The 24,552-nt window shown below is 41.3% G+C and overlaps 1 protein-coding gene across 1 annotated transcript; it reads left to right on the top strand.

Annotated features, from left to right (window-relative positions):
- The first annotated feature begins 4,744 nt into the window (after window positions 1-4,744).
- On the top strand, window positions 4,745-23,685 carry taf9 (TAF9 RNA polymerase II, TATA box binding protein (TBP)-associated factor). The gene is made up of 7 exons (XM_020513386.2): window positions 4,745-4,887; window positions 8,354-8,435; window positions 12,562-12,698; window positions 12,784-12,918; window positions 13,013-13,097; window positions 15,865-15,978; window positions 22,329-23,685. The coding sequence occupies exons 1-7, from the start codon at window positions 4,852-4,854 to the stop codon at window positions 22,499-22,501; spliced, it is 762 nt and encodes a 253-aa protein (XP_020368975.1). The 5' UTR covers window positions 4,745-4,851; the 3' UTR covers window positions 22,502-23,685.
- Window positions 23,686-24,552: the final 867 nt, after the last annotated feature.

Here is a 24,552-nt window from a genome sequence, read left to right as displayed (position 1 = left end):
AGTGACTCTCTGCTCAGGCCTCTGATTGGAACAGGTTTCATAGCAATGAGATCTTCAATCATCCCTGGTCACCACACTTGATGGCTGAACTCTGGTGATGTGGTCTGATCTCAGTGTCCCTGGTGCATCTTGTCGAGAATGTCTTCCACAGTGAAACTGGAACGACCAGCCCTTCTTCAAATGCCAACAAGTCATTGACAATTGTGAAATGTTGTCAATGTTTAAATTAGGCTTCATGGCCAACATTTGACACTGCCAAATAATGATGAAACAGTCTCAGTCTTACGTTCCAGTCCAGATTTGCTTAATCCACTGTGGCCTGAGTATACGACTCCATTCCTCCAATAAATTTTAATTAGTTGTTGTACGGCTGTCAATAGTTGCTATGGAGACTGCATCCATTGTAGTTTGTAGTTTCCCTGAACATACTTTGTCTCATAGGCAGTAGTTGAGGCTGAATTCAGGATCTCTGTATCCATGGAAGTATCCTTGCCAACTCTTCTTTTTGTCTACAAGTGATACCAATAGGCTATGCCTATCTCTGAGCACCTTCAAGCCAAGGATGTAGTGTTAAAATCACACTCAGAACCATGTAACTGAGAGAACATCCTTCATAACTCCATAATATGACTGACCAATACCAGAGGCATAATATACAGGTTTCAACATTCATCTAGTTGCTCCTGAAGCAGCACTGCACGAAGCCTGTAGCTCAATTGTCCACAGTTATGATAGTTGAAAAGGATGGATTGTTGTGGGCCAGGATGTCTGTGAACATTTCCTTGATATTTTGGAAAGCATTCCTGCTGCTTTTTGAGCTGCTTCAAGGGTTCAGTGGTCATTGCCAAGAGGCAAAAACATCGCCAACTGGTTTACCCTGAACATCTTTGCAGCTTCATTATGGGAAACTTTTTAAATGGCTTTGGTTCGCTGGAGAAACTCAGCAGGTCTGGCGGCATCTACGAAAAGAAGCACAGAAAATGTTTTGATTTGGGTATGACTTCTTAAGAACTGAAAAGTGTTGGAAAATAGTCTTTTTAAATATTTTTGACCGAGGAAGAGGAGCAGCAAGAGGGCAGGTAGTGCAAAACTCAAAAGGGTTGTTAGTAGTGGAGAAAGAATAAAAGAGTGTAAATTAAGTTGTAAGAGAGAATTTGTCCTTTCTATTAAGTGCAACATAAACAAAACGTAAACATGACATGGCAGCGAAGGAGGGGGAGAGAATGTAAGAAAAATAGAGAATAGCATATGCCAGATCCATTGTGGGTTCAGGATGTTGTTTCGGTAAGTATTGTTTCAAGGTATTGAGAAACACTCCAGAATGACTTATATTGGAATTAGATCCTTGGGTGAGGAGGCATATCGAGACTGAATCAGAGAAGCTGGAGGGAGGGGTGGAAAACATGACTCCAGAGTGCACCTCGAGAATGGGGACCGTGTCTGAACTCCCACTACTCAGTTGAGGTGAACCTCTGCTGTTATTGCCCGTAAACCATGTTGAACAATGGCAGCTACGAACAAAGCTGAATTAGGGTTAATGGCTAAAAGGGGAGAGGAATGTTGTCGCTTTACCTCACCCATGAGCTAGGATGGCAGACCAGTTTAGGGAACACATAATCCTCCCAAATGGACATTTATCTGTGACCAAGAAGTTAAAAAGGCAATCAGTGCAAAAAAAGAGATACTTGTGTATAAAGATTAAAAGTTTGCTTTTGTTATTTTTGATTTAGGTAATTTTTTGTGTTTGAGGGTAAGTTCTGAGAGTCTTTGCGATGACTAAATTGAATATTAACTCTGTGTGGTCTGGTCTTCTATGTGTTTTGCACCTTGGTTGTTGAATGTTGCATTTGTATTGTGGATGAAAATGTTCAAATGTTATATTCCTCTTGGAGCTCGTGATCAGGGGATATATTTTGCACTTTGAGTTAAAGGACTTCTTATTTCTATGGTGAGTGAGAATATGGAAGTGTAGATGTGATTGTGGTGTGTGTCTATTTAAAAACGAAGTTCAGAATCAGATCCAGGTAAACTATTTAGTTTTGATTTTATTGGATTATTATGATTCACTCAGGCAAGAGAGCTCTAGTGAAATGTAAATTGATTAAAAGATTATAAGGTCATAGTACTTGGTGGTATCGTATTATAGTAGTATTTAGTAATTCTAGATATTTCTCTTTAGTATTTAAAATTCAGGTATTCAGACAAATCCTCTGCCTTGCCCTCATCAATCATCTTTGTCACCAGTATATCTCTTGTTTGTTAAGGCACCCAAGACTGTTCACAATGTTCTATCTTTGTTCTGTCTAGGTAGCAAAATGTCCCTACTTTTATATTCCATTCTCTTTGAAATAAAGGCCTACATTCCACGTGCCTTCCCCGTTATCTGCTGAATTTTGATGCTGACTTTTTATGATTCGTGGGTGATGACTCCCAAATACCTCTGTTTTATAGCTTTCTGCAGCCTTTCTCCATTTAAAACATGTTCAGCTTCTCAATTCTTCCTGCCAAATTGCATAACCTCATTTTCCCCACATTATATTCCATCTGCCAGGCTTCTGCACACTCACTTAACCTGCCCCTCTGCAGATTGTTTGTGTCATCATTACTGCTTGCTTTCCTACCTATTTTTTTGTCATCCACAAACTTGGAGATTTTACATTCACTTTCCTCATCCACAACATTGATATAAATTGTAAATAATTGTAGTTCCAACATTGATCCTGGTAGCATTGCACTAGTTACACATTGCCATACTGAAAATGCTCTGCTTATCCCAACTCTGTCTTCTCTTAGTTAATCAATCCTCTGTGTTACCTCTAAAGCCATGCCTCATATAATCATAAGTAGCCAGATGGCATTTGATAGATGTGTTACAATTACTGTTTCCTCTTTATTAATCCTGCTTGTTACATCCACAAAGAATTTGTCAACATGATTTCCCCTTCATGGAGATATACTGACTGTGCTTGAGCATATTATACAGTTCTAAATGCTGTGCTGTTAGAACCTTTATAATAGTCCAATTTTTCCAATAACAAACATTAAGCCAATTGGCCAATAGGTACCTGGTTTTGTCTTTTTCTGTTTTAAATATTTATGTTACGTTGGCGGTTTTCCAGTCCTCTGGGACTTCTCCAGAATCTAACAATTTCTGGAAGATTACTACAATTGCATTCACTCTCTGTAGGCGCTTCCTTTAATATCCTAGGATGCATCCCGTTCGGTCCAGGGGACTTGTTGGTCTTTAACTCCATTAGTTTCCCTCGCACTTCTCTCATGATAGTTACATTTTTTCTCACTTTTTCTCCTTTTGTCCCTTGAATGTTTAATCATTTTGGGATGCTATTAGTGTTTTCTACTGTGAAAACTGATACAAAGTATTTATTCAACCGCTCTATTTCTTGGCTCCCCATTATTATTTTACCCAGCCTCTCTTGGTAAAGGGCCTGTCTCCGCTAGTTTCTCACTTCCCTTTCATATATTTAAAAAAGCTGTAGCTCTACATCTTGATATTACTTGCAAGTTTATCATCAAAGTTTATTTTCTCCCTTTTATTAAAGTTGTCTTTTTCGTTGTTGTTTATTAACTTTCCAAATCCTGTGCCTTGTCATTAATCTTTGCCACGTAGTGTTGGACTGAGGAAAAAACACAATCGTTAACTCCCCCAAGTAACCATGGTTGGCTTATCTACTATCATGTCATTCTTCCTCATTGGAAAATGTTTTTGCTGCGACTGATAATTTTGTTATGATAATCTACCTCTTTGTTTTTTAATTACAGTCGTATAAAAGCCAACTGAAGAAAGAAGAATCAAGACAAATCACGTCATTTATTTCCTGTTTAGAATTAGCTTTATTGTCATATGTATTCACTGGTATGGTGAAAAGTTTACAAATCGCCACTTACAGTGCTATCTTAGGTACCGTGCTACCTAGGTACAGAACTTAAATACAAATTCTTAGGGGGTAAAGTAGAAAAATAAAGAAATAAAAAGACCAGCAATAAATTAGAAAAATAGAGAAACGAGAGTTCAGAATAACAGTCCATATCGGCCTCTGAGTGTCAGGAGTCGAGTCCACGCTGAGGCTGGGAGTCTGTGCTGGTTTTCACCCTGGACATCGCTGATGCCACCCGAAGATGGGAGGTAAAAAGAAAAAAAAACTGGGAAAAGAGGGGGAAAAACAGAGTTGAAATGGACGGAGTGGATCCGGCTCAGGAGTCTCCCTCTGCCACCGTCCTGGACGTATCAAAATACTCTCTACCTGTGATATAAGCATCTCCAGCATCTGCAGTTCCTGCTAACTCTCTACCTGTATTTGGTTTAAGGGAAGAGTTTTAGATAAATGATTGACTTCAAAATGTTTAGGTATAAATTGTAAAGTTTGGAATTTAACTTTGTTGCAAGAGTGAACTTCCAGATACTATTTTATAACATGGTTGAACTTTTAACTCTGGATAATAAGGTTCGTTGTAGTAAATATTGATTGGTGTGAATTGGTACTTTAGGGAAAATCAGAAAAATGCTTGCAATGTTTTGAAATAATGGAAGTGTGATTTTTGTAAACAGATATTTACTCATTGCCCCCTTCCTTACACACACACACTGCTCACTCCATGGATATGCACATACTGTCACTGCTCGCTCCCTGCATATATATATATGCACACACACAAACACTCATTCTCATTGCTCACTCCCTGTCTACACACGTTCGTGTATTCGTATTTTTTTGAATGAGTAGCGCGCCCCGTGACGTCACCGGTGTCAATGGAGCGTCGTTCCGCGTCACGTGCTTCCCAGGTGCGGGAAGTGACGTCACAGCAGTGGACCGTAGCTCCGAGGAGCGGAAGATGGCGGCGGCGAAGAGTGTTCCCAGGGATGCGCAGGTAGAGAGAGGCATGGTGGGGGTGGGAATAGGAACAGGAACAGGGAGAGCGGCAAGGCGGTGATACAAATAGAGAGACAGAGAGAGGGGGAGGGGAACACGGAGTGGAGGAGACTGAGAAAGAGAAATTGTGCTGCTTCCTGTGTTTCATGTACAAGTAGCCCTAAGACACTCTGTGTTGCAGCTTTCTGCAAGTTTTTGCCATTTAAATAATATTCTTTTCTTTGTGTCCACTTCCTATTTACCACTTTACACTCCACTGGCAACTTCTTGCCCACATATCAATACTTGTGAATCATTTGTATCCCTCTCGCAACCTGCTGTTCCACCTACAGTACTTTTATGTCATCTGCAAATTTGGCTACAGGGCATTCGCCTCCTTCCTCCCTCCAAGTCATTGACATTTGTTGTTAACTGCTGCCACCCCATCACCGATCCCTGTGGAACCGCACTGGTCAAACCTGAAAAAACCCTTATCCCCAGTAAACCGGGAAAGGAATAGAAGAAAAGCTGGTATTCGGCACCATGAGTAGATGAAAATGGGCTGGCTGTGCTGGAAGCCGTCCATGTCCACCCTAGTGAGGTGTTCATGCTTTAAAAATTATTAAATTTGGTATTGAGTCCTGAAGGTTGCAGAATCTTCAAGTGGAAAACGAGACTATGTTCTTGCAGCTTGCGCTGAGCTGCACTTAGGCAGGCCCGAGACAGAAATGTTGGCCAGGGAACTTGGTGGTGTGTTGAAATGGCAGACCACTGGAAGCTCTGCCTCAGGGCCACGCCACTCCGCAGTTCCACTTCATCCTCTGGCTCTTGTGCCGTGCTAACAAGAAACTTTTTCTTGTCCTTTCAAGCATCAAGACCCACAAGATGCAACAACTCAAGAGATACCCATGGCCCTCTGGAACTTCCATTCCCTCCCCCAACCCCACCTGTCACTTATTCATCATCCCTCCTCACCTTCCGCTGTCCGATGCTGAACGTTCTGTATTCAGCAAAGGTCTCAGCTTTATCTCTCTGCGTCCTCACCTTAATGAATTTCAGGCACGATATGATGTCAAACTCTTTTTCAGTCATCTTCGCCTCGGTGCCCATTTTGGGCAAACGTGTGTCCTGTCCCCCATCCTAGACCCCTTCACCCAGCTCCAACAATCTCACTCCATCTGGACCGCTCACTCTGGCCTTTTACCTGTACTCAATGTATTCATTGAGAACTGTCGACGTGACATTGGTTGCCTCAATTTCTCTGCCCCCTCACCCAATCCAACCTATCTCCCTCCGAACTGACTGCACTCCGTTTGCTTACATCCAACCCTGACTTTGTTATTAAGTCTGCAGATAAGGGTGATGCTGTTGTCGCCTGGCGTACTGACCTCTATATTGCAGAGGCTGAGCGCCAGCTCTCAGATACCTCTTCCTATCTCCCCCTGGACCATGACCCCACTGTAGGCCATTGTATCAACTACAGTCACTGACTTCATTTCATCTGGTGGTCTGGCCCCTCCCACCAAGCTGATTGACTTCCAGCCCTGCACAGCTTGCTTCTACCTGCTTCCGAAAATCCACAAACAGGACTGCCCGGGCATTCCCATTGTTCCAACCTGCTGTTGCCCCACAGAGCTTATCTTTAAGTACCTTGATTCAGTCTTTCCTCCCCTGTTCTGGTCCCTACCCACTTACATCAGCGGTTTCTCTGATGCTTTACGCCAGTTTCGGAATGTCCAGTTTTCAGGCCCCAACCGCCGCCTGTTTACCGTGGACGTGCAATCCCTATACGTGTCCATCCCTCACCAGGACGGTCTCGGGGCTCTCCGTTTCTTCCTGGAGCAAAGGCCTGAACCGTCCCCACCCACCACTACCTTCCTCCGCTCGGCTGAGCTCGTTCACACCCTCAACAAGCTGTCATTTTCTGCAAGTCAGAGGGGTGGCCATGGGTACCCGCATGGGCCTCAATTATTCCTGTCTCTTTGTGGGGTTAGTGGAACATTCCTTGTTCCACTCCTATTCAGCCCCCACTCACAACTTTTTCTCCATATGTCGATGATATTATCAGTGCTGCTTCCCCCTCTCGTCTGGATTTGGAAAAGTTCATTGATTTCGCTTCTAATTCCAACTCTGCCCTCCCTTTCACCTGGTCTATCTCTGACTCCTCCCTACCCTTCCTCAACATCTCTGTTTCCATTTCTGGAGATAGACTGGCCACTGATATCCACTATTAACTCACCAACTCCCACAGCTACCTGGACTATACATTGTCGCACCCTGCTTCCTATAAAGACTCCATTCCATTCTTCCAGCTCCTTCGGCTCTGTCGCATATGTTCCAATGAGGCCAACTTCGACAAGGGAGCCTCCGAAATGTCCACCTTCTTCCTCAGCTGAGGACTCCCCAGCACCATTGTTGACAGGGCCCTCAACCAGGTCCGACCCATCTCCCATACCTCCACCCTCACCTCCACTCCTCCCTCCTGCAACAGTGAAAGGTATCCTCTTGTCCTTACCTACCATCCTATCAACATCCACATCTAGAAGGTCATCAGCTGCCATTTCCACTACCTCCAGTGAGATGCAACCACCAGATGCATATTCCCTTCCCCTCCCCTCCCTTGCCTGCCTTCTGCAGGACTGTTACCTCCGGGACACCCTGGTCCTCTCTTCCTTCACTACCAACACAACCCTCCCCCGCCCCCCCAAAAAAAAAAATTAGCCCGACGGCACCTTCCCTTGCAATTGCCAAAGATGTAACACATGCCCATTTCCTCCCTCCCTACTCAGTATCCAAGGGCCCAAACATACTTTCCAGGTGAAGCAGCACTTTACCTGCACTTCCCACAATCTAGTCTACTGCATTCGCTGCTCACAATGTGGATTCCTGTACGTTGGGGAAACAAAGTGTAGACTGGGTGACTGCTTCACAGTGAAGCTACGTTCTGCTCACAAAAATGACCCTGAGCTTCCAGTTGCCTGGTTTAATTTGAAATAGTGTACTTTTGGAAAGTAGTATTTATAGCCATTTTGTGATAGAACATAATGATCATTTCAATCCACTGTTAGACATGCCGTGAACGTGGAATAATAGACATTAGACATTAGACATTAGCACAGACTTTCCAGCCCAGCTCTCTCATGTTGTCTGGCCTATACTTTATTATTGTTCGACAATTAGTGGAATTGCCATAGCATTGTGAAAACTGACAAGTGAGTAGCTTTGCCCATATTAGTTTGCAGATAATGAAGATTTGGATATGAGGGAGATAATTGTTTTTCTATTTTTCTATCTCCAGAGTTTGGCAAGGAGTGTTCTAATTTTAGTAGAAAGAGAAAAAGACATACAGTACAATAATTTCACTGCCATTCTGTGACCACCTATTGTTCTTATCTGTAGGGTGATGTGAATGGTTAGCTAAATTCCTTTGAAATAATTGTTGTACAGAGAAATTTTTTCCTTCATTTTGTTTCATGTTTTGACAGGTCATGGCGCAGATTCTAAAGGATATGGGTGTCACAGAATATGAACCACGAGTTATTAATCAGATGTTGGAGTTTACTTACCGTAAGTAAACCCGTGGGGCCTGACAATAACTTAGAAGTGGAAGAAAATAGAGGAGTGGACTTCAGATGGGAAGCCCATTAAGTATGGCTTTCTTGCAAGTCCTACAAACTGGATCTTTTTGTCCCTGCATGTTCCTGTCCAATAGCCAGCCAGATTGACCGATTTATAGAACATAGAACATTACAGCGCAGTACAGGCCCTTCGGCCCTCGATGTTGCGCCGACCTGTGAAACCAATCTGAAGCCCATCTAACCTAAACTATTCAGTTATCATCCATATGTTTATCCAATGACCATTTAAATGCCCTTACAGTTGGCGAGTCTACTATTTTTGCAGGCAGGGCATTCCACGCCCTTACTACTCTCTGAGTAAAGAACCTACCTCTAACATCTGTCCTATATCTATCACCCCTCAATTTAAAGCTATGTCCCCTCGTGCTAGCCATCACCATCCGGGGAAAAAGGCTCCCACTATCCACCCTATCTAATCCTCTGATCATCTTGTATGTCTCTATCAAGTCACCCCTTAACCTTCTTCTCTCTAACGAAAACAGCCTCAAGACCCTCAGCCTTTCCTCATATGACCTTCCCTCCATACCAGGCAACATCCTGGTAAATCTCCTCTGCACCCTTTCCAATGCTTCCACATCCTTCCTATAATGCGGTGACCAGAACTGTACGCAATACTCCAAGTGCGGCCGCACCAGAGTTTTGTACAGCTGCAACATGACCTCATGGCTCCAAAACGCAATCCCTCTACCAATAAAACCTAACATATAGTACGCCTTCTTAACAACGCTATCAACCTGGGTGGCAACTTTCAGGGATCTATGCACATGGACACCGAGATCTTTCTGCTCATCCACACTACCAAGAATCTTACCATTAGCCCAGTACTCTGTATTCCTGTTACTCCTTCCAAAGTGAATCACCTCACACTTTTCCGCATTAAACTCCATTTGCCACCTCTCAGCCCAGCTCTGCAGCTTATCTATGTCCCTCTGTAACCTGCAACATCCTTCCGCACTATCCACAACTCCACCAACTTTGGTGTCATCCGCAAATTTACTAACCCATCCTTCTACGCCCTCATCCAGGTCATGGCCCCAAAACAGATCCTTGAGGTACACCACTAGTAACTGAACTCCAGGATGAACATTTCCCGTCAACCACCACCCTCTGTCTTCTTACAGCTAGCCAATTTCTGATCCAAACCGCTAAATCACCCTCAATCCCATGCCTCCGTATTTTCTGCAATAGCCTACCATGGGGAACCTTATCAAACGCTTTACTGAAATCCATATATACCACATCAACCGCTTTACCCTCATCAACCTGTTTGGTCACCTTCTCAAAGAACTCAATAAGGTTTGTGAGGCACGACCTACCCTTCACAAAACCGTGTTGACTATCCCTAATCAAATTATTCCTTTCTGGATGATTATAAATCCTATCTCTTATAATCCTTTCCAACACTTTACCCACAACCGAAGTAAGGCTCACTGGTCTATAATTACCAGGGTTGTCTCTACTCCCCTTCTTGAACAAGGGGACAACATTTGCTAGTCTTCAGTCTTCTGGCACTATTCCTGAAGACAATGACGACATAAAGATCAAAGCCAAAGGCTCTGCAATCTCCTCTCTAGCTTCCCAGAGAATCCTAGGATAAATCCCATCCGGCCCAAGGGACTTATCTATTTTCACACCTTCCAGAATTGCTAACACCTCCTCCTTATGAACCTCAATCCCGTCTAGTCTAATAGACTGTATCTCAGTATTCTCCTCGACTACATTGTCTTTTTCCTGTGTGAATACTGACGAAAAATATTCATTTAGCACCTCTCCTATCTCTTCGGACTCCACGCACAACTTCCCACTACTATCCTTGACCGGCCCCAATCTTACTCTAGTCATTCTTTTATTCCTGACATACCTATAGAAAGCTTTAGGGTTTTCCTTGATCCTACCTGCTAAAGACTTCTCACGTCCCCTCCTGGCTGTTCTTAGCTCTCTCTTTAGGTCCTTCCTGGCCAACTTGTAACTCTCAAGTGCCCTAACTGAGCCTTCACGCCTCATCTCTACATAAGCCTCCTTCTTCCTCTTGACAAGAGATTCAACTTCTTTAGTAAACCACGGTTCCCTCGCTCGACCACTTCCTCCCTGCCTGACAGGTACATACTTCTCAAGGACACGCAGTAGCTGTTCCTTGAACAAGCTCCACATTTCAATTGTGCCCAGCCCCTGCAGTTTCCTTCTCCATCGTATGCATCCTAAATCTTGCCTCATCGCCTCATAATTGCCTTTCCCCCAGCTATAACTCTTGCCCTGCGGTATATACCGATCCCTTTCCATCGCTAAAGTAAACGTAACTGAATTGTGGTCACTATCACCAAAGTGCTCACCTACCTCCAAATCTAACACCTGGCCTTGTTCATTACCCAGTACCAAATCCAATGTGGCCTCGCTTCTTGTTGGCCTATCTACATACTGTGTCAGGAAGCCCTCCTGCACACATTGGACAAAAACTGACCCATCTGAAGTACTCGAACTATAGCGTTTCCAGTCAATATTTGGAAAGTTAATGTCCCCCATAACAACTACCCTGTTACTTTCACTCCTATGCAGAATCATCTTTGCAATCTTTTCCTCTACATCTCTGGAACTTTTCGGAGGCCGATAGAAAACTCCCAACAGGGTGACCTCTCCTTTCCTGGTTCTAACCTCAGCCCATACTACCTCAGTAGACGACTTGTCATCAAACGTCCTTTCTGCCACCGTAATACTGTCCTTGACTAACAATGCCACACCTCCCCCTCTTTTACCACCTTCCCTGATCTTACTGAAACATCTAAACCCCGGAACCTGCAACAACCATTTCTGTCCCTGCTCTATCCATGTCTCCGAAATGGCCACAACATCTAAGTCCCAGGTACCAACCCATGCTGCAAGTTCACCCACCTTATTCTGGATGCTCCTGGCATTGAAGTAGACACACTTAAAACCACTTTCCTGCCTGCCGGTACACTCCTGCGACCTTGAAACTTTATTTATGACCTCACTACTCTCAACCTCCTGTACACTGGAGCTACAATTCAGGTTCCCATCCCCCTGTTGAATTAGTTTAAACCCTCCCGAAGAGCATTAGCAAATTTCCCCCCCAGGATATTGGTACCCCTCTGGTTCAGGTGTAGACCATCCCGTTTGTAGAGGTCCCACCTACCCCAGAATGAGCCCCAATTATCCAGGTATCTGAATCCCTCCCTCCTGCACCATCTCTGTAGCCACGTGTTCAACTGCTCTCTTTCCCTATTCCTCGCCTCGCTAGCACGTGGCACGGGTAACAAACCAGAGATAACAACTCTGTTTGTTCTAGCTCTAAGCTTCCACCCTAGCTCCTTGAATTTCTGCCTTACGTCCCCATCCCTTTTCCTATCTATGTCGTTGGTGCCTATGTGGACCACGACTTGGGGCTGCTCCCTCTCCTCCTTAAGGATCCCGAAAACACGATCCGAGACATCACGGACCCTGGCACCTGGGAGGCAACACACCAACCGCGAGTCTCTCTCGTTCCCACAGAATCTCCTATCTGTCCCCCTAACTATGGAGTCCCCAATGACTAATGATTTATTGAAAGTCTGGTTGGAAAGCACCCAGGGAGTGGATTTTGGGTATGTTTGATAGAGCAGTGAAGGATTGTTTGGAGGTTGTAGGAAGCGGCTAAGTACAGCTGCCCATTATGTTGTGCTTAAAAAAACTTGGTGAGCCAGGGAAAGCACTCCAGCTGCTCCAGGCTTACAAATAATGCAGTACGGCAAAGTTCTGTCTTCTCTTAGTCTTCCAAGATTTGCAGGTATTTTGGGTTTTCAATAGTTGCAGGCACTTTACAATTAAATTTGAGTTAAAATGTAGGCCTACAGTCTCCTTTGGTGACAGATTTGCTTCCTGAAGGAGGGTGATTTGCCAGCTCCCAAGTTGCCTTTGTTAAAACTGGAGGCGGTCAGGTTGTCTCTTATTTTTAATCTCCCATCCACTCTTGTGTTAAAGTTGCGGCTATGAGGTGTGATGGGCACTATTCTAATAAGTAATTTTGGCAAAAAAGGTCTCTTGATTATTCTCTTACCTTTCAGGATATGTTACCACAATACTGGAGGATGCAAAAATATATTCAAGCCATGCTAAAAAAGCAAGTGTTGATGCAGATGATGTCAGACTGGCTATTCAATGCCGAATGGACCATTCTTTTACATCCCCTCCCCCTAGAGATGTAAGTATTGCTCAAAAACGTTTTTATTCATGATAAACGCTAATTAAAAAAATGGTTTTTAAAAATGTTCATTACCTCGCTTTAGTTTCTGCTAGAGATTGCACGGCAGAAGAATCAGAACCCATTACCACTGATTAAACCATATGCTGGGCCCAGACTGCCACCAGACAGATATTGTCTAACAGCTCCAAACTACAAGTTGAAGTCGCTTCATAAGAAGGTGTGTTTTATGCTATTATCGGACTTGATGCCGATATAACTTTAGAAATCAGACTTTGTCTGGATTTTAATTTGTTTGCATTCTCAACTTAAAGGTGACATCATCCACTGGAAGAATAACTGTACCAAGGCTCAGCGTTGGCACATGTGTTACCAGTCGGCCCAGCACACCAACATTGGGTAAGTTGCAAATTAGTATTTGCATCAAACCTGAGTTACTGCTATTAATTGTATGATACTGCAGTAGCCCTTGCCCAAGCCTGAATGGCTATTACATTTGCCACATTTTGACATTCATTCAGGGGAGGTGGGTATTGCTGGCTAAGCTAGAATTTATTATCCATCTCTAATTGCCTTGAGAAGGTAGTGCCTTTTTGAGCCATTGCAGTCCATTTCGTGTAGGGGAGCCTACTTGGTGTTAGCAAGGGAGCCCCAGGATTTTGACTAATGCCTCAAAAAGAAGAGTGATATATTTCCAACTCAGTATGAAGAATAGCTTGGAGAGGAACATGCAAGTGATAATGTTCCCATGTATCTGCTGCCCTTGTTCTTCTAAATGTTAGTGACTGTGGATGGCATTGAGCATCTTGAGTTGTAGAACTGTCCTTTAAGCAAGTTGAGAGTATTCCATCACACTCCTCCTGACTTGTTTCTTGTAACTGATGGACAGCCTTGGAGGATTAAGGAGATATGTTACTTGCTATTGAGTTTCTTGTGTTATGATTCCATTGATGGTACTACAAGACAAGTCAGATCCCAGAATGAAATCTGGCCTGATAGGCATGAAACACAGAACCAGACGTAGGGCAATCTGGTCTGGCGTTCATTAATATCATGGCTGATCTGAGAATTCTCAACTCATTTTGCTGCCTTTTCCTCATGACTCTGATCCCCTACTGATGTAAAAATCTATCTATTTCAGCCTTAACAAGACTCTGTGGTAAAGAATTCCACAGATTTGCTACCGTTTGAGAGAGGAAATTGCTTCTCATCTTTGTCTTAAATGGATGACTCCTTGCTCTGAGATTATACCCTCTGGTCCTAGACTCTTCCACGAGGGGAAACAACCTCTCTGCATCTGCTCTGTCAAGCCCCCTAAGCATCCTTTATATTTCAATAAAACCTCCTCACGTTCTTCTGAATACCAATGATTATAAGCCCAACCTCCTTGAATTTATTTTGCTTCGTTAGTTAGCACTCGTTAATCACTGAGTCATATTCACAAAGGCTATAGATTTACCTATTTGCAACAGAACAGAATATGATTACACAAGAAATCAAAAACTAACTTTGTATATATTGAGGACAGTTAGCAATATCTAAAATATTGCAGAACAGTGTTTCTAACCATTTCCCATCACTATCCATTACAAATAAATTACACCCATATTTCAAATCTTTCGGCTTCTATTTAGCTGGCTCCTGACAAGTTCTTGGCCTAGTATTGTTAAGACAATTTACTGAATCCTTTCCAAACCTGTCAATGTGATCTTTTCCACAAATCTGAGTGTCCACATTTTCTCAGTTTTAATAATGTGCAAATTTCTAACCAAACTCCCATGGTTTGCAAGTCTCACAAATTAAATCATTTAACTGAAGTAAGGTACTGCTGAACAGTCCTGCATCCTTCTCTGAGCAGAGAAGCTAAACTTTCTATTCAATGCTGGTATCTTCTGAGCAAAACCACAAAACCTGTTCTGAACTAATTTTTTTTTAAAAAATTCATACTAAATTCTTCTGAATTGGAAGTGAAGCTATTGGGCCTTTTGCGTTTACTCCATCTGTCATAAATCCAGCATGTGAACATCTCCACAGTCAGCTGTTTTCTGACGAAATGATAGGCTAGAAGCACTCTTCCAGAAGGAGTCTTTGACCTTATTATTTCTTTACAACGAAAACCTTTTGCAGAAGCAACCAACACCCCCCAGAATATATTTTGAAATCCAAATTCCAAAAATATTAATCTGTATATACATTAAACCCACCTCATCCATATGAATGGAAATATGAAGTTGTAATAAAATAAATGTGACTTAAGGACGCTGAGGACCAAGAGATGGAGAGAGGATTGAAGAGGTTTGCAGCTTTCCAGTTTAGATGTTTGTGATGAATAATTTCAAATGGAAATTGGATAGGTACATGAGAGAAATAAACTTGGAGAAGCATAGGGATAGAGTGAGGGAATGGGACTGACTGGATTACTCAACTGATGGTGGCATGGACTCAATGGGCGAACTAGCCTCCTGCGCTGTAATGCTGTATTTTCTGAGATTCATCATTCATTATAATAATGTTTGAAGCATTAACTTCAGCTCCGACTCATGACTGTTCTAAATTTTGGTTTTTATCAATAAATGTTCATTTCCTGATGGGATTGATGGCATTCAGCTTCAGGTCCTCAATCATTATCTCTATTTGCTTTTGTCCTCAAATGTATTTATAATCTTAACTATACCTACTTAAGCATCTTTCTATTTGTGCTGTCTCCATATGGAATGCGGGGTGGGGGGGTGGGGGGGTGGGGGAAGACAATTGCTATTGTGGTTGAATCTATTTTAATTTGTACTGTCATCAATATTTAGTTCCACTAAATTTAGTTTTATCTGCGTGACGTTCCATTCCTAACAACGTTGGTTGCTTTTAAGGTCTTTTGGAAACGGATTGTGTTAACTATGAGTGGGGGAAAAATTCTTTTCCTGTCTGAGTTTTTCAAACAAATAAGAACAACGATTGAGGAGGTGAAACTGAACGCCATCAATTCCACCAGGAAATGAATAATTATTGATAAAACAGCGTGTAGCTATTAGTTGCAGATTTCTTTGCAGTTTCAAAGTTTGTGGTCTCTGTTGTAGTCTATTAATGTTGTGGGGATTTTTGATTAGTTTTAATGTAATTAGCATGGTGTATTGAAAGTTTTTGGAATTCATGTTGCAATTTGCATTTATAGGTACTCCTTCATCACAAACGGTGGCTGTTACTGCAAAAGTTGGAACACCTGTTTCATTAGCTGGACAGAGATTTACAGTGCAGATCCCTTCCTCACAAACTAATGTTAAACCAGGTAAACTATAAACTTGTGATTTATGGAACAGTGAATTAATTAATAACTTGGTCCTACATTAAAACATGTTCAGTACTTGAAATGAGAGTTTCTGTTCATCTTTGAAATGGGGCAAGTGGACCATGTGGCTTCTACCTTTACTATTTCCACCCAGTCATGATAATAGAAAGAAAATCTATTTATATCCTATCATTGATATTGCAAGGATCTTAAAAGCTACCTTGAGTCAACTGGTGATTTTCTTCAATACAGATACTCTACTTCAGGCAGCCTTTGCGCAAGCAAAGTACTACATGCAGCAATTAACATTTGACCAGTTAACCTGTCATGCAAGTATTGCTGTAGAGGGTGAGGCCAGGTCCCTTCGAGCTCTTCTTCCAAAAGTACCTGAACAGGCAGTCTGTTAATTTATTGTTGTGAAGAGTGGTGCATCTTTTGTTACAGCATTCCTTCAGCATTGAAGTGGCAGCTAAATGGGCTAGAGCGATGGTTCAATCCAGAACCTTTTGGTTCGGTCTTAACACTGGCCCTTTTAAATATTTAGTGAAACCAATAAAGAGACAAAAATAGAAATTGTTAGAAAAGCTGAACAGGTCTGGCAGTATCTGTGGACAGAAATCAGAGTTAACATTTCAGGTCAAGTGAAGTTCTGAAGAAGGATTATTCAATCTGAAACGTTAAACTCTGATTTCTCTCCACAGATGCTGCCGGACTTGATGAGCTTTTCCTGCAATTTCTATTTTTGTCTCTGATTTACAGCATCCGCAGTTCTTTCGGTGAAACCAATAAATATGTTTAAAGGGGTACAGTGTCCCAATTGTTACAGCATTAGCTTAATGATGCAAAAGTTGAGAATTCATGTTGCAACAAGGTAAATTGTGAAATTGAATTAATTAACAGTCTTAACGACTTATTAACTGGCACTAGATAAAGTGATAACTTCTGTATTGTTGCATACTAGTTAACTAATATTTATCCCTAACTTGTATCTCCAAACTATATGGTTGCATCTTGTTCCCAGCACAACTTAATTATTCATTCGTGGAATGAGGGCTTGGCTGGCTAGGCTAGCATTCATTGCCCATCCATAATTGCCCAGAGAGCAGTTAAGAGTCAGTCACATTGCTGTGGGTCTAGAGTCACATGTAGGCTAGACCAGGTAAGGATAGCAGTTTCCTTCCCTGAAGGACATTGATGAACCAGATGGGTTTTTCCAACAATCGGCAGTGGACTCAAGGTCATCACTAGACTCTTAATTCCAGACTTTTCATTGAACTGATGGAATTTGGACCCAGGTCCCCGGAACATTACCTGGATCTCCAGATTAACAATCCAGTGATAATACCACTAAGCCACAGCCTCCCCGAATGGGAGGATGGACGATAAACACATTTTTGACAGTGATGCCCAAATCCAAAGAATGAATAATAAATTAAATCAATAATTAGATTAGCTTTCTGTCTTTCATTCTGTGAAAGATAATGTGTAGTGTTGATATATTGTATTTCAGTAGCACAGGTGCAATATGTTTGTCTTGGAATGTGATCCCTGAGGTCTCTGCCTCTTCTCTGTCCCAGTACTCATTCTTTCGCCCTCCCAATTTCGACAGTATACCAATTCATTCAGTGTGTAGTAATATTAGCATGTTGTCTGGTTGTTTCTGTTCTTAGCAAGAATTTTGTTTATTCATAAATCTCTGCAAGCATGACGTTAGCTGAGTGTATCTGTGTGCCCCTTAAGTTAATGGGCTGCACGTATGGCATGCTGTGATGCTTACATTCTGTACTCAGGGAGTGCAACATTGTCCCAGGAATGAACAAGAGGGTATGGCCAAAGATAAAGTTATAACTGCAGTGTTCACAGTTGTAAAGGCATGTTTTTCAAAAATAGATTGTCAGTTATGATGAAACATGATTTCCAAACATGCTGACTGTTCTGCACTCTTTTGAAAGGAAACTCTACTGTACTCCAACAAGAGCAATTGCGGTTTTGCTGATAGATCAACCTATATCTGACCTTATGCCAGTTAACTTCATTGAAAGGCTTAGTGTAGGAAAAGTAAAGTAGTAGAGGATTAGAAGATAACTGGAATTATTTGACTTCAGAATTTTTTTTAACATTAATTTTTGGGATGTGGATCTCAGTGTTGGTGAGCTGTCATCTTGAACCACAGCAATTTGTGTGCTGTAGGTGCATCCACAGTACAGTTAGAGAGTGAGTTCAGGATTTTGATCCAGTGACACTGGAAGTTGAGCAATATTTCCAAGTCCAGATGGTGAGTGGCTTGGAGTGGAACTTGCAGGTAGTGGTAGTGTTCCCATGCATATATACATGTATATAGTGTTCCCATGTGTATGTACTTGTCCTTCTAGATGGAAGTGGTAATGGATTTGGAAGGTGCTCTCTAAGGATCTTTGGTGAATATCTGCAGTGCACCTTGTAAATAGTACACACTGCTGCCACTGAGAATTCAAGATGGAGGCGGCTAGTTGTGGATGTACTGCCAATCAATTGGACTGCTTTGTCCTGGATGGCATGAAGCTTCTTGAGTGTTGTTGGAGCTGCACTCCTCTAGGCAAGTGAAGAGTATTCCATCACACTCCCGACTTGTGCCTTTGAATGGTGGACAGGCTTTGGCACGTCAGGAGGTGAGTTACATGCTGTATACCTAGCCTCTGACCCACTGTTTTTGCTACAGTATGCGTATGGCTAGTTCAGTTGAGTTTCTGGTCAACGATAACCGCTAGGATTTTGATAGTATTGGCAATGATAACATTATTGGATGTGAAGGGACGATAGTTACTCTCTTTTATTAGAGAAGGCCCTTGCCTGACACTGTGGTGCAAATGTTACTTGCCATTTTTCAGCTCAAGCCTGAATATTTGTCCAGGTTCTGCTGCATTTGGACATGGACTGCTTCAATATCTGAGGAGTCATGAATGGTGCTGAACATTGTGCAATCATCAATGAACATCCCAGCTCTGACCTTATGATGGAGAGAAGGTCCTTGATGAGGCAGCTGAAGACGGTTGGGTCTAGAACACTATTCTGAGGAACTCCTGCAGGGATGACTTGGAGCTGGGATGACTGACCTGCAATGACAACAACCATCTTCCTTTATGTCAGGCTATGATTGTAACCAGCGGAGAGTTTTCCCCCAGTTATCATTGTCTCCAGGTTTGCCAGCACTCCTTGATGCCACACTTTGTCAAGAGCAGTCATTCTCACCTCACACCTTGAATTCACCTCTTTTGTCCATGTTTGAACCAAGGTTGTAATGGGGTCAGAAGCTGATGAGTGGACCTGGCGGAATCCAAACTAGGCGTCACTGAGCAGGTACTGCTTGATAATATTTTGATGATGCCTTCCATCACTTTACTGATGGTCATGAACAGATTGATGGGGCTATAGTTGGTCAGTTTGGACTTGTCCTGCTTTTAGTACAGGACATACGTAGGCATGTTTCCACATTGTCAGATAGATGCAATGTTGTGGATGTACTGGAACAACTTGGCTACGGACTTGGCAAGTTCTAGAGCACAAGTCTTCAGCACTATTGCCAGAATGTTGTCAGGGCCCATAACCTGTATCTAGTCCTTCAGCCGTTTCCTGATATCTCGTGGAATGTATTAAATTGTCTGAAGTCTGGTATCTCTGTTAGGGGCTAATGGAGGAGGCCGAGATGGGTCATCCACTTGCCACCTCTTGCTGAAGACTGTTGCGAATCCTTCAGCTCTGTCACTTGCATTTATTGTACAGACTATTTACTGTGTAGATCAAATGACACAGTGCTAGATAAATACAGTGTTGTCCATCATATTAAATGTAACCTTGGGCTGCTTCCTATTGAAATAATGTAACTTGATGTTTCTTTAATGATTGCTGTGTTCAGATCAATAAACAGTTGACGCGAAAAAAAAAAGCCCTGTCAGCCATGGTTCAGTAGGTAGTATTCTTGCTTCTAAGTCAAAACGTTCCTGGTTCAGGTCTCATTTAAGAATTTGAGCACAAAATATCAAGGCATACATTCCAGTGTAGTGTTGATGGATTACTGAGCTGCTGAGTTTTGAATGTGACATGAAGGTGAAATGCTGTCAATCCTCTCAGGACATGAAATGACCTTTGGCACTTTTTTGAAGATGAGATCAGTTGACTCTAATGTCCTGGCCACTATTTATCCTTGTTGATAATTTTTGTAATATTACTTGTCGTCATGAAAACAATTCCAGTTTGTGGGAACTTGCTTCTTGCAAACTGACTGCTGCCTTAATTACATTACAAGAAGAAGAGATGGTACAATCTATGGTCAGACTTCATATCTGAGGACAGTCCTGATGTGGCACAGGACATTGATTTTGTAATATTCAGACTGTCTTGACAGAGTTTTGAAGGAAGGCACATTTTGTCAAATATTTTCATCTTGCATTTATTAGGACAATTCAGAAAAATACCAATTCAAGGGCACTGCACCTGTTTCAACTCAAAAAAAAAAACAGGGAACAGCCATTCACTGGTTCATTTTTCAGGGCAATTTCCTGACTAAACAGTGTAGATAATTTCTAATTAACCTGTTCAGTGATGTCATTATGCATCTCTGGAGCAGGTGGGACTAGAACCTGGTCTCTTGGATGGGAGGTTGGGACACTTCCACTCCACCACAAGAGCCCCACAAATCAGAATCTACCTGCTCGGTTTGAAATTTAAACAATGCCTGGCAGTTAACTGTCAATCAGTGCTACTGGCAATGTCTCTACTAATTGCGTTGCCATCAATTAGCACTCCTCTCATGCTGATCTTTTCCCTTGAATTGGTACTCTTGCAAATGGTCTTGATGAGTGGAAGATGAAAGTTTTCAACAAAATATGTCTCGTTTTCAGCAATACTCAAGTTCTACAAGTATTATCAGTCATCAACTATTCTTGAGTTGCTGGAGTATGGCAACAGTATATTCAGCCCTGCAGTGCTTAAGGTGACTAAAGATTTGAGAGAGGATGCTTCAGATGGCTGGATAAATGTTAACAAAAATGCACCAGTTGTTAATCAACTGACAAATGAAGCAATTGTGCTAATGGTACTGCAGGGTGCAAGTTAAAATGAAGAAGCCAGAGTTAATGAAAATGATGCAATCAAAGTTGTAGGCAGAATTTGTATCAATATTTGCATACAGTTGGCCACAGATTTGATAACTCGATTGGAGCCAAGAAGTTTCATTTGAGAGGAAGAGATAACGTCAGTGTATGTGACGCAAGAGAACCTTATTGAAGAAAGACTGAAATATGGTGAGAAATCAAACTGCAACAAAAGCAGAAGTTGCTGGAAAAGCTCAGCAGGTCTGGCAACGTCTGTGGAGAAAAATCAGAATTAACGTTTCGGGTTCGGTGGCCGTTCCTGAGAACGGGACGGTTCTAAGGAAGGGTCGAAACATTAACTCTGATTTTTATTCACAGATGCTGCCAGGCTTGTTGAGGTTTTCCAGCAACTTCTGTTTTTGTTCCTGACTACCATCTGTAGTTCACACAATGGAAATGTATTTGTATGAATCGGTGCCTTGAGAATAGTAGAAGGTGGCAGGAGTTGAGAAAGGAATGGTTTAAATGCCAGGATGCATTGACTCAATCTTTATTGTTCATTTCTGTGCTTGATCATTATATTTGCTGTGAACAGTACATGCATATGCACAGGTTGATGCACAGCCACACAGGTGTTAAATGAATGGTTTAAAAACTCCACTGACCCTGGGGGCACAACTTCCCGTGGTCTGGTTAAGATTTTGTCCTGAGACTGCTCGTTTAGATGGGTAAAACCTGTACAGCCTTGACCATGATTCAAAAAGACCTCATTGGCTGTAAAATGCTTTGGGATGTTTGGTCATAATGATGGCATATAACTGAATTTACTTTTGGCTTTTATTTCATTTTCCTGTCTTTGTCTTTTCTTTCTTCCTTTTGGTTATTAAGTCAGAATATAACTCAAAATAATACTTTTTAAAGTAAGGTCAGAAATCACAGGACACCAGGTTATAGTACAACAGGTTTATTTGAAAACACTATAACCTGGTGTTGTGTGATTTCTGACCTTGTCGACCCCAGTCCAACACTGGCACCTCCACATCATTTTTAATGTAAAGCTGTAATATCTAAAAAGTGACAATTTGAAATGGAAATGTCTGACTTTGAGAGTGAGATTTCCTTTTGGGCCAAGAGGACTAACTTTATTTTATTTTCTATTTAACTCTGTGTATTAATATACAATTGAATTGTTGTTGTTTTAAAGTTTGCTAGCAATTGTTTACAGTCGTTGTGTCCTTTTGGACTTAATTTCTAAAATATTTTGCATGCTTTTTCTTACAGCTACAGGAATCTCCTCAACAACCTCAGTTCAAAATGTTTTGATCAATCCATCTCTGATTGGCTCAAAAAATATCCTTATCACAACTAACATGGTCTCAGCCTCAGGAAGTAACAATGAAGCAAATCCATTGAAACGGAAACATGATGATGATGATGATTATGATGCTTCCTAAAAGCGGATCTGACCATCATTTTGAATCACTATTCTTTTTAGAATAAATTCTATATATTGAGACTTTCTGATATGAATGATGAACATCTGCCAATATCAATTTGGCATTGTTTGCAAGTCATCCAGATTGGACAGGCGAAGCTGTAAATCCAGCATTGTGAAGCAAATATGTAAAAGTGCAGATGGTTTGTATGGCCACTTGAGAATTTGGAACATGAGGTGTAAGCAATGTCTTGTGTTTGTGTTAAGTAAATGTGCCATTTTAGTTCTTTAAACAGTCATCTGCTTGGTATCCCTATATGTCAGGAGCCTTTTTCTAAGTTGATTTTCAAGATGTTTTCTGTACTTTGGTAACTCCTTTTAATTTGAAGAATGCACATTATTTGAGTTACTTAAGGACTGTGATTTCTGCATATGTTATATTTGCATTCAGTTTCTCCCACCGTCGATTGATGTACGTAATTTATTTCTGCTTTTGTTTCTTAAACATTTAGAGATTGCCAGTGTTGTGTCAAATTCACTCCAAATAACAAACCCAAAATTGTTTGCATTTTTGTGCTGTTTTATAGAATTATTCATAAAAATGCCTGTTGTATTTTAAGACATTTTTGTATAATGGATCAGGTTTTTCTGAAACAAGTGCTAGTTGTACGTATTGGATAAACAGGTTTCTTTGCAGTTGGGTCCTCTTGTGGGGTTTTGTTATTAGCTGAGTTTCATAAAACAATTATTTTTGATGGCTTTTTAAAAAGTACCTTAGACTTTGTGCTCTTCAATAATGTATACTCTACAGAGAAACTTGAGCTCTGTAAGATAATCGCAAACATTAACCATTTTCTGGGTAATAGTGCTGTACTGGATTTCTTCTGTTTTCATATTGTTTCACCCTCATAGTTAAACTTGTTCCACAGTTTAAGTACAATGTATTACAGTACTTGTTTTGTTCTTGTATAGTTAAGTTTGGAAAATATTTTGACATATCAACTGTTTTCAGTTAACTTAGATTTCAAAAATAATGATTTTATACTCTCCTACCATCCCAATATTTATTGTTTGTATTAGAGCAGAATTCTTTCCCCCCCCCATCACTGTGAAGTGTGACTAAGTGCAGAGTACAGCATTATGCCTCAAACAATGTTTGAGAACTAATAAATCAGAAATTGCCAGTTGGCATTTTCACACTTCTTCGCTCAGCTATCTTTGGTCTAATTTAGGTAAAGTTATGACTTCTCCTTCTTCACTATACCAATAGGATTGATTACCCTAGAATCAGGAAGGATGTTTTCTTTTCACAAAAAAGAGGGATTGAAATACATACATCTACTTACATTTTCAAAACATATCGATTTGTGTCAATAGTTTTAGGACATGGTCACTGCGTAGTTAATAATGACTTGGAACTCATCACTGAAGCAAAACTATTAGCTGATCTGTTTCTTGGTGATTACCATTGAGGGAAAAATAGCCAGGGTACTGAGTAAACTTCCGGGTGCTTGAGCCAAACAGCATCCGCAGTTCTTTTGGTTTTTACATATGATCTCCGTATTGGAATGAGGTTGCCCCTTACATTACAGCTCTTCCTTGGTCTTACGTGTGGATCATTTGCCATTGCTCAGTTGGTAAAACACATCTGGTGAGTCCTGAGGTAATGAGAAGTACTATATAAATTCAGCTATTTTGATACAATGAAATATAATTCTAGATTATGTGCATAAATAAATAAGGAAGGCTATTTGTCCAATCTCATGATAAAATACAATCCTCCACAATTGTTTCTGAAAAGACTTTGAATTGAAATGTATTGTTGTACAGACAATGAATTTCCAGATATCCATCACTCTTAGTGCAAAAAATTTGTTGATCAGTTTAAAATGTATCATTTCCTGATTGATATGAGGGAATAGACTAGAATTTTGCAGTCTTATTTAACTAGGTTGAGTTATCTTCCCTGTAGATATTTTGATTAAACTCTACAGAGATGTTATGACACACTCCTTGAGCAGATAGGACTTGAAGCCAGGCCTAATGGCTCAAAGTTAAGGGCACTATTAC

This window comes from Rhincodon typus, chromosome 14, assembly GCF_021869965.1.
Source record: "Rhincodon typus isolate 14 chromosome 14, sRhiTyp1.1, whole genome shotgun sequence".
Classification (NCBI taxonomy): Eukaryota; Metazoa; Chordata; class Chondrichthyes; order Orectolobiformes; family Rhincodontidae; genus Rhincodon; species Rhincodon typus.
This window is presented reverse-complemented; position numbering and strand designations above follow the sequence as displayed.

Excerpts from the sequence above, each read along its gene's own strand:
- taf9 (XM_020513386.2), top strand. The coding sequence starts at position 4,852 with ATGGCGGCGGCGAAGAGTGTTCCCAGGGATGCGCAG. Across the intron at positions 8,436-12,561 it reads GATGTTGGAGTTTACTTACC|GATATGTTACCACAATACTG; the intron begins GTAAGTAAACCC and ends CTTACCTTTCAG. Across the intron at positions 12,919-13,012 it reads TGAAGTCGCTTCATAAGAAG|GTGACATCATCCACTGGAAG; the intron begins GTGTGTTTTATG and ends CTCAACTTAAAG.